At 36.9% G+C, this 18,002-nt stretch overlaps 2 protein-coding genes across 2 annotated transcripts; one reads left to right on the top strand and one right to left on the bottom strand.

Moving 5' to 3' along the window:
* Positions 1-351: 351 nt before the first annotated feature.
* LOC136800254 (interstitial collagenase-like) lies at positions 352-9,878 on the top strand. The gene is made up of 8 exons (XM_067056876.1): positions 352-475; positions 1,829-2,099; positions 3,209-3,382; positions 3,895-4,109; positions 4,936-5,068; positions 5,790-5,995; positions 8,612-8,775; positions 9,018-9,878. The coding sequence occupies exons 1-8, from the start codon at positions 389-391 to the stop codon at positions 9,307-9,309; spliced, it is 1,542 nt and encodes a 513-aa protein (XP_066912977.1). The 5' UTR covers positions 352-388; the 3' UTR covers positions 9,310-9,878.
* A 223-nt stretch (positions 9,879-10,101) lies between these two features.
* LOC136800256 (uncharacterized) lies at positions 10,102-14,122 on the bottom strand. The gene is made up of 2 exons (XM_067056877.1): positions 13,850-14,122; positions 10,102-12,107 (listed from the first exon to the last, which is right to left on the bottom strand). Exons 1-2 carry the CDS (start codon positions 13,985-13,987, stop codon positions 11,157-11,159), a joined length of 1,089 nt encoding a protein of 362 aa, XP_066912978.1. The 5' UTR covers positions 13,988-14,122; the 3' UTR covers positions 10,102-11,156.
* Positions 14,123-18,002: the final 3,880 nt, after the last annotated feature.

The following is an 18,002-nucleotide window of genomic DNA, read 5'->3' on the forward strand; positions in this document are numbered from 1 at the left end:
CAAACATTTATTAGGCACCATTTAATAAACATAGTGGGCATGGCAACATACATAATAGATCTTTTTAACTGTATAATTTGTGTGTAAATTTACCCAAATTTAGGGAATGTGACCCTTTGCGACAATATTTTGTGTTATATTGAATACTTTTGGTTTTATGTTCCTCTGTGCGAATCGAATTATCAATGCATTTTGTTTGTAAGATAAATGAAATTGAGATTGTTCAATTTTACACATGTTATTTTGCATCAGGTCAGAACTCAAAATAATGCGATACTTTCTAATACGATTCATGATTAGAGTTCGTGTAAAATGTCTTGTATTTTGGTTCACGCAAGTGAAAGCTTTTTTTAAATGGGTTTTAGTTAAAAACATTCACAATTGAATAATGTCACTTTTGAAGATTTACTTGATGTTCTTGGCAATTATCAACCAATGCTGGAAAGTGCAGTTGTTCAACAGACTGGATGCTGTGGTAGGTATATTACACCCCTCTCACAAACCCAATGGGACCTCTTCCCAAGTTGAAAAAATTAGCCAAAATACTGTCGCCGGTGGAAAGTTGTACTCCAATTTTTGTCCCCACTGAAAATAATCAAATAAGCCAATCCTTGCTGCAAAATATTCAATATTGTTCCGCATCCCCACTGTTTTTTCTGATTTGAAAACAATGTAACCTAAATTCCCAGCCAGAAAAACATGGGAATATCAATCCCCATCGAGTTTTGGTCCGTTATTTTTGCCCCCCTCCACTGACTGAAAAAATTCCACCAGGTCTGTGAGAAGGAGATGTTACATTGTTCAATCCTGGGCAACAAACTTTTTTCTAATTGTTCACCTAAAAAAGAAACTTTTAACTACTCCTGCATTCATCCCATACATTTTTCCGATGTCTATAAGGAAAAAAATGATTTTAAATGGTTGTGAGTTCATTTGAGAAGTATAGCCTTATACCATTCTAAAGAGCGGCTTTATTGATAGGTCGGTTGCTGGCACGTAGAACGGGCTTTGCAGTCTCCATACATAATTTTTGTGTGTAGCAGTTTAGTGCAGTTAGTGGTTATCTACCTTGACTTCAAGGCAGGGCAAAATTTGTGGCTTTGCAGTCTCCATACATAATTTTTGTGTGTAGTAGTTTAGTGGTAGCAGGGCAAAATTTGTGGGAGAGCAGATTTTAATGACGCTGTGATAAAGCTTCGTAATATATATAAATGCTGTGTCATAAAAATCTGCTCTTCTACACAAATTTTGTGCCACTCTTGGCTACACTACTGGTCCGGGTTAACGCATACGATATGAGGGGAATTTAGCTATCACGACTGCTAAAAGATTAGATTTAAATAAATGTAGGATGGTGATCCATGTTCGTCACATGTTGAAGCCCTTACGAGAGCTTTTTCGATTAACTTTGCTTACCCAGCTGGCACACAACGTTGTTTCAACGTTCAAGTAACGTTATATAGACGTTGTGAACATCAAATGGACGTTGTTTTGACGTTGTGTGCCAGCTGGGTATGCATCAACATGGCATGCTAAAAAACAATATGGTCCTATCCTGCTGTTTTCATTGGCTGGAACTTACAACCTTGTCCCCGTGGCTTTATTTACATTGTCGATGGATTAAACCAGAGAATATTATCTAGCACTATCAATAATCATAAAAAAAATCGATAATACGCAGTGAACGAGGTTTCCTATAGGAAATATAGGCCCAAAATATGCAATAAAAGGTTTACCAAATAAGGTGAAAGTAGTTTGTTAACAGCAACGAAGTGCTCTACCAGAAGGTTTTTTCAATGAAAGGCTTAGAACTGTTTTTCATTTTTAGACATACCTTATCAATTATGGTTTTCTACAGTCAAAACACCATCCAAATGATCCACAAGTCACCTTCGCACTTCGCAAATTTCAAGAATACAACAAACTACGTCAGACAGGTGTTCTTGACAGGAAAACATTGGAAATAATGAACTCCCCTCGATGTGGCATGAAGGATGTTGATAAGTACCAACAAAACAAGTCATCATCTTATACACAAGGGAATTTGTTCACCAATACTAAACATACACAAACAAACCATTTTAAGCTTACAAACACAGGTAAGAATCCCGGGGGGGGGGTACTACCCTTGTCGACCGACGGGGGTGCTCCGCTGAGGTTCGAAAAATGGACCCTACGTGGGACTCGAAATTTGTGAAAAAAGTGACCCTGAATGGGACTGAAATTCCAAAATTTTCTACTTTTTCCCCAGATTTTCCAAAAATAGGCACCCTACGAGGGACTGATTTTTTTATTTTGGTGTTTTTGCGACCCCACCTGGGACTCGTGGAGGTTAAAAAAGGTACCCTGACCAGCAGAGCATTCCCGTAACCCATCTTGCCCTAGTAGCCCCCCCCCCCTGCCGGGGTAAGAATATACTTAAGGCAAATTATTAGCATATTTTTAAAGGGTTGAAAATTGCTCTCAAGAACCTTTTTCGATCATTGTTTTGGTGAGTAAATAAACCCAACGGAAATTAATTATGAGTTAATTAATGCCATTAATTATTTAAAAAAAAACATTTTTATTTTAGCACCTTATAGATTGGGCAACCTAAAGTTAAATTGATATCTTAAAGGGACATAACAGTACTTTCGAAATTTATAAACAAACTGTATGCAGCGGATACAAAATCAAAACAAATGTCACATGTCAAAATAAAAGATCAAACCAAATATGGCTAATTATGATTGTTCAATTGTTTTACAAGTTTGTTTTGGACACGTGATTTTAATTGTTCTCTTTAATGACACGTGGTTCGCGCAATGTTTACATTTTACTACTTTAATGTCCCTTTAAGCAATCAAAATAATCCATTTGAGGATAATCTTTAGAGGTGTTTTCAAGGTTACCGAAGATTTTCTTTCCGATTTCTTGGTAACGTCGTTTAAACGGAGTCCCTGGATGAGAAACATCCCATGAAATGCCAATGAAATTTTGACTTTTGCCACAAAATTCCGAATTTCCATTGGAGTGTCAATTATAACTTCAGTTTAATATCCGGAAAACAAATTCTTAATTTTTACAGGTCCTTTCAACGAATCTTTGCAAATTCCAACTATAAATTTCTCTAACAAGAACCAAGATCCTATCAACTTAAGCCCCCCCTGTTAAACATACGTAGCATGATTCTATTATTATATTATACCATGACATGTTATAATTTCAGATAATATCTTTTGGTATTACGTCAGTAACGCAACCATACCTTCATACCTTGATGAAGACCTTGTTTACAAAGCTCTTGAATATGCGTTCAACCGATGGTCATCCATTACCAACGTTAGATTCAAAAATGGTGCAATGCATGGAAAGCCTGATATTTACATTGGGTTCTATGCAGGTATATGAAATTATTTATCATGCTCAAATCTTAAAAATCTAAAATTTCCTCATAACCTTTAAATATAACTTCTGCCTTATATAGCATCAAACATTACGTTGGCATGTTTTCCCAAGTCTTTAATGGCAAAGAATCTCAGTGGATTGTCCATCCATCTTCTTCCTTATGCATTAAGTTGCCCTTTGCCATATCCCTGTCTCACAGCCCCGGTAAAACTTCCTCCTGCCATGGGGATAAAAATCTCTATGGTATAGTTGGGATGGGGTGAATAGGACGGGACCGATTTGGAGTGAAATTTTTTAAATTGAATTATAAATTTGGATAAAGACGAAGTCAATTTTCCAGTGAAAGACTCTAGGGTATTTTTCCACCGAGGAACAAATATTGCCCAGGTTTTCTAGCTGGGCGAGGGTCCCAATGGAGCTGTGGTCCATTCCTTGCCACGAGCACCGTAGCAAAGCCCTTAGTTATAGTTTTTTATCTAAGTTTATACTTTTTTGTTTGTTTTCAAGGTAACCATAGCGATCCAAGCCCATTTGACGGTGTTGGTGGAAAGGTAGCACATGCTGCAAACCTGGATTTAAGTTATCGGAAAATCGGATTCATCCATTTTGACTTGGCTGAACACTGGCTGATCAATCAAACATCGGAATATTATTTTGAAGTTCCGAAACACGATAATAAACCTGGGAGCGGCGTTGATTTCGTTTATACGGCTATTCATGAGGTTAGTTTTAATGTTAGTTCTATGAAAGTAAGTGAACCACCTCCAGTTGGTGTTTTGTTAATATTTTTGATAATTTTTCGTATTGTGAAGAATGGTACTTAGATGATTGAATAAAATGAAGGTTATTTAAGTTGGATGTTTAGAAAAAAAAATTAAATTGAATTTTGACAAGTTTAAACATATCATGATAACAAAAGTGTCGATAAAAACACCTAACACTGGCTTTAAAACCACTGGAAAAGACCTTAGTAAAATGTTGAGCTCGAACAGCTATCACATTGCTTTGTTGTTGAGAAAAACAATTGAAAAAAACTACTAACTAGCTAAAACTACTAGAAAAGCTGCCTCGGCCTTGTGCAATAATGAGATCGGACGGCTAACGCATTACTTTCCAATTCGCTTCAATTCACTGGGTAAAAAAGAGGTAGTGGTCAGATTCTGTTTTCATCTATAATTGTACTTCCTTATAATTAATGGGAGGGGTTTAGGGAGAACCGCATGCAATACCACCAATTCTTTCTCCAATTACCGTCAAACCGTCTAAAAAAGGACCAATATTCCCGCCACCAAAAATTCCTTTTAAATTCAAGGATTTTGTCCAAAAATTCCGCGAATTTTGAATATTTTTTGCCAATTCCCGAAATTCCGCAAAATTCATTGGTAAATTCCGTTTTTCTGGACTGAAATTATCCGATTTTCCGTCCTAATCTCCGAAATTCCGTCTTTAAAATTTTCATCAAATTCCACTCCTCCGTCCGAAAATAGGGCAGATTCCACTTCTCCATCAACCATAAAATCTAATCTAAACGATTAATTTACTTTTTAGGTTGGTCATGTACTAGGATTAAACCATGTCCCAAATAGAATCAAATCTGTGATGAATACAGTTCTACCAACACCTGTTTTGGGAGATTATCGTCTGTTTGATTATGATGTGTTGCAGATACAAGCTTCTTATGGTATGTCTCGATTCTAGCCCGGTGATTATGGCCAATTCGACAAAGCAAAACAACTTAGCAATCAATTATTATCAATGATCCCTTAGGCTTCTGCTCACCCTCTAGCCAAAACAAGTTCTTAAAGATGTATAGGAATTATATCTATAGAGGTCCGCCATTCTGAGTAATGATCCCTGGGTCCATTGGAAATTTCTTAGTGTTTCTTGGCAGCTATATGGCAGCTATATTGGGCTGTTTCATAAAATTTCCATAGAGGGGGTGGAAAAACCTTTTCAAGGCTAAGAAAGATTTTTGAAAAAATGTGAATACCCCCTGGAAAATTTCAAAATTTGCAAAATGTCTCTTGGAAAAATTCTTTTCATATCTTAAAAGTGAAAGTGGAGAACTAAAATCAGTCTTTTACCCCCTGGAAATTTTGAAATAACCTTTTACCCGCTGGAAAAATGAAAAAATACTTTTTTTATACCCCCTGAAAAATTGTTCATCCACCCCCCTGTTTTGGATATAAAATGGAATGGCCCATTGGTAACAATAGTTGATTGATACACTGGTTTTGCTAAGAATTCATTGACCTTATCCAAATTTTGCAAGGGCTTTTACGAAAAATGATTTTACATTCGTCGGCCTAGCATAAAAGCAAGACCGTGAGCACGGACTTCAGTACCTCCCAGGACTCATATCAAGGTACATATGAACATTAAATATTCATTGTTTTTTATAGGAAAATGTCAACCTAAGAAATTTGATTCGATTTTCTCCATAAATGATCAAACATACATCATAGTTGGTCCTTTTGTTTATCTCTTTGACTCGATCAAACATACAGTTGACAGGAAACGACCCTGGCCTCGATTAACTAAAGAAATATTCGGCATGGATTTGATCAGAGAGGGGTTTTCATTTGAAGGATTTCTCTATTTATTCCAGGTAAGTAAGATTTTTTTATTCTTTAGTTCAAATCTGGTCATATCCCAGCTGGCACACAACGTTGTTTCAACGTTTATCTAACGTGAGATGGACGTTGAAACAACGTTAGTGTGCCAGCTGGGATAGTCTATAGAGTTTTTTTCATATTTTGATAAGTTACTTACCTTCGCCATTATGGAAGCAAACATTCGAAGTTGAAACTCCTGGATGGGGAATGTAGCTATTTTTTCTCGTTTAAGACGCGTGAACCGTGCGGTTTTCAAACAAACGCCACATTGAAAGTAAAGTCCATCGCCTCATTTTGAAATATATGTCACGCAAAAAGAAGGAATGCGTTAAATTCAATAAGTGTGCACTCTTTTTTCTTTTACCTATAACTTTTGAAGGAATTCTTCAATCTTTATACATTTGGTATCGTTGGAGAGATATTTGTGAGTGGAACAATTTGAAATAAAAAAATCTTTAAAAAAATGAAGAAGAGAAAAATGAAGATCTTGTAGAAAAGTGCTATAACTATCATTTTAAATCAAGTGAATTCTTGATCATCGAACGTCATCACTGTGAAAAAAATTCTCAAAAATAATCATTCAGTCAAAAGATATCCAAACAAAGTTATAAGCTAGTTGACGTCTAAAAACGCTGTTTTTTGCTGTTTTTTGCTGTTTTTTGGGGCCAATCACTTATTAACTTTGTATCATAACTTTATATTGAATAAATATTTTAGTAAAATTTCTTCACAGTGATGACCTCCTAAAGTCAAAGAATCTCTCCAGTGAAAATGAAAGTTATTGCACTTTTCTACAAGATCTTCATATTTTTCTTCTTCATTTTCATCTTCATTTTTAAAATTTTTTCAAAGAATTTTTTATTTCAAATTGTTCCACTCACAAATATCTCTCCAACGATACCAAATTTATAATAATTGAAGAATTCCTTCAAAAATTATAGGTGAAAGAATAAAGAGTGCACACTTATCGTGAATAGGCTTTAGAATGGCATGCTTTGACTCCTTTCTATGTCTAGACTGTCTTTACGTAGATAAAAATACGATTATTTGTCTGATAACCTTATGTTGCAATTGAAATTACAAGAGCTGAGAACTAGGAAAATAATTTTAACATTACTAAAATTGCTATATCTACACGCTTTCTTTATAAGAATATACTTTATAAGAATATCCGTCATGAAATTGGCCAAAAAATTAAGAATATGCTTAGAATAACATCATCATGGAATTAGATAACTGAGCCTAAAATACCAATTTTTAAAGAACTTAACTTGTAAATTGCCAATTATTCCCCACCAATGCTAAAAGCTTTCATACAAATGCCAAATCTTTGCTCGAGGTATGTATTACATGCTACAGTTAGGCTAGGTTGGATGCTAACATAAGAATGTATAATAAAAACATTCTAAAATGATTATCCCCAAAAAGTTAAGAATATTCATCATGAATTGAAAAAACAAAAGTCTTATAAAAAAAGAGTGTATAAACAAAGGATTGTAAGTGATTCTATGCTTTATCACGATCCATAACACTGACCAGCCTGAAAATAAATAAAACTATTTGGAAAAAGTTAAATTACCAATGATTGATTTTGTCTTGCGAATTCGAATTGAAAAAGTCTCCCACTTTAGTAGAATTTTGCTCATAGTATCCTTATTTACCCAAAATTTAGAAGATAGACAATTTACTCTAAGGTCCTGAAGAAACGTCTCCATCCAGTTATTAATTTTCGAAAGATTTTCGGACCACCTCTCCTGTTCTTAATAGGATCCCCCGTTTATTTATTTTTCAAAATATTTTCAGCTATTTATTACAAGCTGAATTGGGCTTTTCCAGAAAAAAAACGTATACCCCCTGTTGAGGAGGTCCATCGTTTTGTGGCTGGAAATGCTGAAACCCCCTGGAATTCCAGGCAATTTCAGGTTTACTCTGGAATTCTGAATTTTAGTAGGATCTAAAAGGCTACCCCCATGAAATTCCAGTTATTTTTGACAGATTCCCTATGGAATTCCGGCACATATCAAACCTTACCCCCTTGGAACGGAAATGGACCTCCTCAACAGGGGCTATGCGGTTTTTTCTGAAAAAGCCCATTGCTTTAAAGAGCCTGTTTTTAGCTTATAATTACCTTCTTTTGGGGGTGTTTGGAGGTACAATAGCGGACCCCTTTTTATTCAGACTCTCCCCCGTTAATTAGATTTTGAATAAATTTCGGAACCTTCTTAAAATTCGGACCCACTACTATTCGGTACCATAGAGTAGAAGAAAAGCGATTCACAACCTAATCGTGGCTACAGAATGTAAAGCTAATTGGCTATCCTCGACATTTATAAAACATTCCTGATACCATTTGTTGAGAGCACTTTAGCGGGTGAGAGAAAAAGGAGGAGTCGCTTGAAAAACTGTAAACAAAAAATGACGTATAGAGTCCTTGAGCAAATATCATCACGCAAAATTGCAGATATGATGATGTAAATGAAATCAGAGGCGCAGCCCGGCTGTAATCTAGAAAAAAAATCTTACACTGTGACACTTGCGGTAAAAGTAAACCACTTCAGAATAATGCAATGTTGAATCAAAGTTAAAGTGAAACCTCTTTCACTTTTCAGAAAACCAAGTACAATGTTTTACAAACCCAAAACACCATCCCGATGAAGAAGATCCTTCAATACAACACTCCAGCATGGTATTCAATGATCACTTTCTCCATCGATGCAGCGTTTACACATATTGATGGATATACTTACCTATTTCAACAGTCTTTTGTGTATAGGTGAGTACATACTTTGAGGGGGGCGTTGGGAGTTTTGCGTATACCAAAATACCGACGCATTCTTCCTAGGTCACCGTCAACATCGACAGCAAAAATATGCATATTTTGCCATTGCATAGCATGTTATGACATCAAAATCCCGTCATTTTTTATGGTTACCCTTTAAACTGTAACCTGGCTGTTTCAAGATGCAATACTCTGCAAGGTTTTTCTTATTCGTTTCTTCCTTTCCCTTTTTCAAGGTGGAATTCAACTGGGCCACCGTACGACAGATTGCCAAATGGTAAGGTGGCCGATGGTTGGCCAAAGAAAATATCAGCCGTATTTCCTGGACTACCAAACAGTATTGATACAGCTTTCAGATGGCCATTAGATGGAAGAACATATTTCTTCAAAGGGCCTCATTTTTACATATGGGATCCAGTTTCCAACAAAGCTGATGGATTATATAGTATTGCTCAATGGAGAAATGTGTGTGATGTTTTTGTTTGTCGTAAACATTCGAATCCGTTTTGCATTAATAGTGATTCATAGAAGATTTAAATGGCGGTTGAAAAATTCTGTAACCTCCACCATTCATGAAAGGAAACATTAGATATGGGTTCATAGGCCATTTCACAGTCGCAAAGTGTAATGGGTAATCAGGACCACTGCGAGCTAATGAAGACTTACAATTGGTCCAAAGTTTTGAAATTTTTTAAAGTTTTTTGCGTCTAGCCAACGGGAAGCCGTTATGGAGGCGCAATTAGTCCTGATTACCCATGATCCATTTCAACTGTGAAATGGCCTATATCGTATCTTTAGCATTTAAACGTTTTTCTTACAAAATGTCGGATTTAACAAAACGTAACATTTTGGTAACACTTGGGAAACTTCCATACAACAATCAATAACAATGATGTTATGATGGATGACTGGGCCCTCATATTTCTGACTTAGATTGAAATGTCTTGAACCAGTGTTACGTCAAGATTTAGTTTTTTTTGCAAAAGGGGTATTGTCCCTTAACTAAACAAAAGCAAGTAAGTCGGAAAAACTGATATATTGTATTGATTTTATCTTATCAAACTAAGTTAACTTGATTAAGCCAAAACATTTTTTTTTATAAGAACAAACTATATAAGAAAAAGACTTCGGTGGCCAAAATCTCAAGAACATGTTAAGAACATTTAAGGCTTTGTTGGCTCTAAAACACCTGTTTTCTTAGGAAAATGGACAAAAATACTCAAAAAATGCTGAAAAGAAGAACATATGTTAAGAACATTTTTAGGCTTGAAACCCAAAAAGCTAAGACCGTCTGAAGACTTCAAAGATTTTGGATGAGAAGTTCATTATCTTTTCGCTGATCACCCCAACTGGCACACAACGTTGTTTCAACGTTTATCTAACGTTCACAACGTCCATATAACGTTAGATGAACGTTAAAATAACGTTGTGTGCCAGCTGGGATTGTTGAAAACAGAAGTGTACCCAAACCCGAAGGGGGGGGTACTTAGGCAAATGGAGGGAACGGTATGTACCGCCCTTAAGGGTACCTTTTTTAGATTTCCAAAGTCCCGCTAAGGGTCAGAAAAATCAGAAAATCAAATTTCAGCCCCACTAAGGGTAGGAGAAATAGGAAAATTCGAAATTTGGTCAAAATTGGTCAAATTTGTCCTGGTAAGGGTCGTAAAATTCACAAAATTTTCCTTTGCTTTCTCCTTTTTAGTCCCAGTAAGTCCAAGGGTCGAAAGTCAGCTCGCAACCCTAGTACCCCCGGGCCCGGGGGACCCAAACAGAGTTATTATCAACTTCCATAAGCTTTCTTTAATTTCTTTCATTGTAAATAGGTAAAAATAATTACCATTAGTTTTGTAAGTGACATTGTATATAATGAAACAGTTAAAAAAAATAAAACATTTAAAGATATAAAGCTGCTCAAATTTTAGGAGATTGATGACGCTGATTTTCGTATCAAGAATATGACAAAAGGAAGAACCATCTATTCATAATGTCTTTTGAAACACTTATTCTCCGTTTACGATGAAGATTCATTTGTTTCGGAATCTGAATCTTTCATTTGGACATCTCACAGCCCCGGTGGAACTTTTCTCCTCAATGATGATAAAAATTCGTATTAAAATCCCGATGGGGATAGAGATTCTATTGTTCCAAGGTTAAAAAATCCAATGGGGATGGTTGTGGAGTGTAATTTTTAAACATTGAATTTCGAGGGGGATGAAGTCAAAGTCAATTTCCCAGTGGGGCTGAAATACCAGGGTATTTTCCCACAGGAGACGAATTTTTTTGCCAGATTTTCCAGTGGGTCAGTGACAGTCAGTGACAATTAATGAATGGAACCAAATGCAAAAAAAAAAAACAAATCCAGCAAAACAAAAACATTAAAATTGAAATCCTCTATTTTTAGTTTCCTCATTGGCAACTAAGAAAATAAGATCTTGTTGCTTAATTAGATCCCCATGCATTTTATTTTCAGTGTCTTTTAAGCCATTCAAACCATCTGAATCTTTCCTGACTCCTTGTTTCAATATTTGCCAGTAGCCTACTGTATTAACTGTGTCTTTTTCATATAAATTGGTAGTTGGCATGGAATTCACATCATCCAGAACTGAAATATCAGCTTCTCTCTTGGTCTTGGCCGATTTTAGGAATTCCTGAGACTTGTGCTGTGGGCTGTTCATCTTTTTGGGCACCATCGAGTTCCCGATCTCACCTGAATCAAAGTTTTCAGCCTTTCCCCTGCTGATTCTTTTCGGCAAGAACGATTTTTCAAACTTGGAAAAAGGACTCGTCATGTCATCGGGCGCCAATGAATTTCCGTTATCTGAAGCTGAACTTTCAATATTCTTGACAAGATTCTTTAGCAAGACCAATTTCTCGAGCTTGGGGAAATCGATTTTCTTTCCAGGAGCTGCTTCTTGGCTTTGTTCTGCAGCCAAGTTGATATATTCATTTTTCAATATGACAGGCTCTTTTGCATCATGTGGAGTATCTAAATGCTCAAATTTAGCGAAAGGAAGATTCTCCATTAAAGGACTGACATCTCCATATGGCAGATCTAGATCTTCTCGATCATTGAATAGGGAGTCTTGCTCATTTTTCAGGAAAGCAAAGTTTCGAATTTGAAACAACTTGCGCCTTAAATCTCCATAAGTTTTTGTTGATCTTGGAACGCCTCTAAATTTTTCTTGCTCCTTTTTGGCTCGTGTTGGTAGGAAGGAACCTGGGGCAAGTGAACCATCCGCCATTAATCTTTCAATGACGTCATCTTTGACGTCTACTTGTTGTTTGTTGGAATTTTCGCCATGAATGCTGATTAACCGAAAACCAATCTAAAAATAAACACATTAATTAATCTCAAGATCAAACTTTGTGTAAAGAATTTCCCTCATTAAGATTCTAAGCTGAAACACCTCTGTGTCACTGACCCACTGGGACCCCAGCCCTACTGAAAATTCGACAAAAATTTGGTTCCCAGTGGGAAAATACCCTGGAGTTTCAGCCTCACTGGGAAATTGACTTTTATTTCATCCCCACTCGAAAATCAAAGTCTAAAATTTGCACTCCCAAATCATCTCCACTGGAGTTTTTAACATTTAAACAATAGAATTTCTATTCCCATTAAGATTTCAATAGGAATTTTTATCCCCACTGAAAAAAAAAGTTTCACTGGGACTGCGAGATAGGGGTGTGCTGGATACCAAACAAATTCTGGATTACCCATTATCGGGCCCATTCTGAAGCGATAGGGGGGGGATTGATATAAAATTTCACTTATATTCATTATTTTACGGTTTTTATCACCCGGAAATTTCACCACGTGTGTCTACTATATATAAATGATAATGAAAGTTCTTAAGGAAGGGGAGCGTAGAGAGAGCGACCGTAGTACAGTGGTAGAGCATCCGGCTACGGTTCGCAAGGTTGTGGGTTCAACCCCCAGCCGGGTCATACCAAAGATTCCCAAAATGGTACTTGATGTCTCTCTGCTTGATGCTCAGCAACTAAGAGAAGGATTTAGGGTAAGTGGAGAAATCCAGGGAGAAAGAGTGGCGCCCTCCCCTACCTTCGGATAGATAGCTATCGAAAGAGGAGCCTTCGGGTCGCCTCCGACTGCGGTCGCAGACTTACTTACTAAGGAAGGGGAGCATATTTTACTTTATCAAATGGAAAATTAATTTTCAACCTGCACATGCCTTCAAATAAACCCTGGTCTGGCAATGTGCTATTTTAGCTTTTTGTTCAATTTTTTTTTTGTTAGAAACAAAAAGTTGCGATTTGCATACTTTTTTATCACGTTACCAAAATCTCCTCTTGGGATTGGTCTAATTTCTAATCACATGATCAAAAAGTTTGCAAAATAAATCGATTTTGGTACAAGCCCTATCTTTTAACAACAGAAACAGACAAAAGCCTTCCAGACCAGTCTTTTTATAATGGCTATGAATAAACCTGTCGTGAAGCCATCGTCATCATAACAATTGGAAAGATCGAAATCAGCAAGCGGGTTTTCATCACATGGTTTCCGGGCTTAAAGGTGTGCATGAATCTCATCAACGGGACTAGACGACTTTTTACTGGAAATTAAATTTCAACTTCAAACCAGGCCCGGCGAAACAACAGTTAAAGTAAAGAGGCTGAATGCTCAAAATGAGACACAATTTGCTAGGAATTTGAGAATTTGCTCAAAAGGGGCGAGGCTGAAATCTCCCCACCATGTAAATCTCCCCTATACTTGAGCTCTCTCATTTGTTGGCCCGGCGGATCCAGGGAGACTGGGGAGATAATATATATAGTAGACATACGTGGTAAAATTTCCTGGTGATAAAAACCACAACGGCGGATCTGAAGAACTTCTGAAAATGGTTATCGCGTTGAATATGGATGAAAACAATCGGAAACCACCTCACATATTCAGTTAAAATTTGTCTTGAACTTGGAGATTTGTTTTCTTGCACGTTCAAAATGTGGAAAACTTTTGGGTGTGAATCATTGGATTATTCTCCTTGATAAAGTACGGGGGAGGTGCACGTTATTCTCCTTAATAAATCTCTTTAAACATCCCTTTACTTACACTTTTATCAGATCTCTTTGAAGGGCAATCCAGTTGGAATTGAGAGCAAATATTCGATGACACGGAAGAACAACACAAAATATGAACCAGAAGGAATCCAAACAACCATTTCTCTGTCAGCATGATCACTGTGTACATATCTGTGACACAGATCTAGAAATTGATTGAATTTCCAGACTCGGTTTTGGACCAATTCAACTTGTTGGACTTCAGTGGTTTCAATAGAATTCCAGTCTCTTTTTTATCTGTAATTCCTTGATTTTCTATATGGACTAAAACATAAAAATCGATAAGTAGAATGGTATAATAATAAAATCAATACAATTTTGAATCATAGAGATAGTCCTTCCGATAAACGGATAAGGAACAAGCCCTCTCCAATTCAGCATTCACCATCCTAGGAAAGGGAAATCATTTCGCTTACCTAGCTCTGCCAACTCGTGCTCGTGACACACAGAGCCGATGTTGTAAAGTTACTATACTCAGACGACTCGGGAGAAGAGTGCATCTTTGCATGGTCGAACCTGACGAGTTTAGCAACCACCGCACACACCACAGTCAAGCACATCTCCCTGCACTCTTGTATAAGAGCGGTACCCAATTCCCCTCACAGTTAACCCGGGCGAAGGTACAGTACCGAGTTTATGTATGTGTGTTTTTCAGCGACGGAGACGGTAAGGTTCTAATTTGTCTACATCTTGACCAACTGAGGACGACGATCATCACTTTTACCGTCCTCGATTTTGCGGGTCAGAACTGCGGGTTATTTTAAATCGCTACAGTCTCTTTACCGTCCTCAAAAGTGCAAATACATAATCTCGCTATTCACTTGCCAAGTGCCAAGAAGTCAAGACTGATAACTACTAGACTACTGCTAGAGTATCTGAAATACGTTACACAACATATATGGTGGTACTGATGTTTCACATAGCACTGTGTCTCGTTTTAGTTAAAAAAGGATTGAATTTCAAAAATGAAATTTAAACCAGCCTTTCCTGTATCTTAAATGTACTTAATAATCGTTAGCAAGTCGTTATCTTCATTTTTATAGGCACTCAACAATATATCCCTCTAAGTTATATCTCTAAATTATTGAGATCTTAAAAGCCCTTACGACAAGGTTTTCAATTTGTTTTTGGTCCAGCGCGCAAAATGGACCTTTAAAAAGCAACAGATCGAAAAGATTTTGTCTTTGAAGGGGCCTGTGCGCGCAATAAATTAACAAGTCCAGGCTAAACCAACCGCCGATCTAGAATTTGTGCCCCGCCTATCCGCGCGATGTTTGACCTATGTTTTGGATTGAATTGGTAGTAGAATTTCCAAGTTAGATTAAAGGGTATTGTTTCAGGTAGGGTCAGGTAGGGTTAGGGCTAGGGTTGGGGATTGGAGCTAACCCTTGGTTAGGGTTTTAGCCCCGGGTAGAGTTTGGAGTAAATACCATGTTTATAAGCAACTTTGAACTCCTTAATTCAGTTGTGACTCGATGGCCGAGTGGTTAAGGCGCTGGCGTTCGAATCATAGGTGCTTTGTAGGTGCTTTGTATAAAGAGGGTTCGAATCATCGAATGCATCAAAAACTTTCAAATCTCAGCAATACAAAGAAAAAGTCAAAGAATAGAAGCTCAGAGTGGAGGATGGGAAGGAAATTTTTTTGTGTCACTTAAGGAACCCAGTATGAACGACATTCGGTTATTGCCACGTCAGCTTCACGCCGCTCCGGCTTCTTGTTTATATTTAAAACATGGACACCTGCATTAAAACAAGATCTTGATCCAGGACTGGCCATGTTTTTATACGCCACACGATCAATGAAGTATAAGTCCGAAGGGCTAGAAGCGAAATCCTTCCAAGATTGCGCGGCCTAGTGCGGCCCGCCTGGCTTTTATACAAATGGCAGGCTGAAACTAACATCTACCACTAAATTTTGAAAAAATTATCGCTCAAAAACAAAGGAATTGCTACATTCAATCCGTCGTAAAAAATACAGCGCATATTTGAAGACTTCTATTTATTGTCTGAGAGAAGTTAGAGATTCGCTTCTAGCCCTCCGGGCTTATACTTCATTGCACACAATGAAATCGGTAATATCCGTAATCGTAACAAACCTAAAAGCGTTTAATCGAACGAACTCCTTACTACGAACTAACTGGAATTTCAATCCCTATACGAGCCCCCTCTCCTCTCCAGTGGTAAGTCAAGATAATCGGCAAAATATTTGGATAGTCACGCCTTCCTTTGAAAAAGTCCAAACCACGCATCACGGCTCAAAAATGTTTCAAATCACGATCACGCTTTGACTTCTCATCGCGCAACCACGTAAGAAAAGGTCCCTATCACGTCATCACGAAAACCGCTGGGGAACTTCTATACCATCGCACTGATACTTCGTTATTCTTCAAAATTCCAACAATTCTCTATGATGTGACTGCGCACAGCCCCAGAATTTATTTTGATAAAGGGGATGCGTATCGTGTATGAAATTCCCTTCCGAGAGTTAACCCCGATTTGGGGAACTATAAGTTACATGAATATTTACATAATTTCCGCACATTCAATCAAAGAAAGAAAAAGTCGTTGAATGAAGGCATGAATGACATGAATGAATTAAGTTGTTGCTTTCATAATTATGTATAATTTCTTTATACATAATCAAAAAAAGAACAAAAAGGACGGGGGTAAAAACGGGACAAAAATATTGTAAACGATACGCATCCCATATATCCAATCATATCAGAGGGGATGCGTGCAGCCTAAAGAAAATATTGCAATTGTTAGTTAGATATTTTTTTGATAGCAGTGGGTATAGTTACACGTTAAAGTTTGTTTTCGGTAAGGGGATGTGTGAAGTTTGTAATATCTCACTTTAAAGCTCTTTCAAAGAGAAAACTAGATTCATTTAAAGAATTGTTAAAATTTTATAAGCAAATGAAAAATTTAGAAAAGGATTATCCTCTAACAAGGTTGTTTAGCGTCTTATCCATGTCACTCAGTCACAGTTAGACCTTAGAATTTCCTTTATAAGAGTTCTTTTTATTAGAATCACAAGGCTCAAATTTGCAAGTTTAACTATTTTCCGTTCATTTCTAAGAAATATTTATGTTTTTATTTCCTTCCTTTTCAGGAGTACATTAAATTTAAAAAGCAATTTGCGTGCCTTTCACAGTAAAGACTTAAAATCAAAAGTTTTCAAGGATATGGGTATTTTCCGGGCGTTTCCAATTATAATCCTTACAAAAAATTGTTGAGTACTGGATTTTCCATTTCTATTGTAGTAATATTGTTATTCGTGTTAACTCACAGCGATACATAGCCTGGGTATCCAGACTCAAAATTTCAGAAAAAAACACTCTTACCTCAACATACAAAGTTTCTAAAATTTTAGAGTCTGGTGCAACTAAAAAAGTCTGATACAGTTTTGAATGACACAGTCTGTGAGTAAACCCTTGTTGACAGAATCTCAAAACTTTGGAAACCCAGGCAGACACACATAATTACTTACCATAAAACCGAATTTATAAACTCAATAAACTTTCAAAACTACTTTAAACTACATCAAAGCATCAGCCACATTTATAAAGGCTCCTTTCCAGCGGCCATTTTGTTTAGAAATGAACTTGTGTTTTCTTTTTCATTTGTTTATCTTTTTTTGCAAGGTCAGCTTTTTCCATAAATTATGCGCGCGCATCGAAAAATATCAAAAACCCCGCGAAAATTCTACTCAGTGACTGGGCGCGTACTGACCAATTAGAGACACTCGCATATGCAGGGACAGATATCCCTGCAGACGAGTTACTTCAACCAGACCGTAAACCTGAGACAAAATATTAAAAAAACTAGACGGTGAAATAGTTTACGGTCTGGATATCCAGGCTAAGCGATACAGAGTCATCTTTACTATATAAAAAAAAATCAAAAAAGATGAGCTCGAGAAACATCCCCTTCTCATAGATCCGGTAGGATTTCTTTCAGCCAGTGGGAGTAAAAAATAACGGACTCAAACTATGGCTTAGGGATTTGAATTCCATTGTTTTCAAAATCAAAAAATCCTGTGGGGATAGCGCAATATTTTACAAAGAGGATTTGCTCATTAGATTGTTTTCAGCGGGGACAACACCTGGGAAGAGGGAACTCGATTCAAAAACGACCGTACGTGC

This window comes from Clytia hemisphaerica, unplaced genomic scaffold (genome assembly GCF_902728285.1).
Source record: "Clytia hemisphaerica strain Z4C2 unplaced genomic scaffold, Clytia hemisphaerica genome assembly, whole genome shotgun sequence".
Lineage (NCBI taxonomy): Eukaryota > Metazoa > Cnidaria > Hydrozoa > Leptothecata > Clytiidae > Clytia > Clytia hemisphaerica.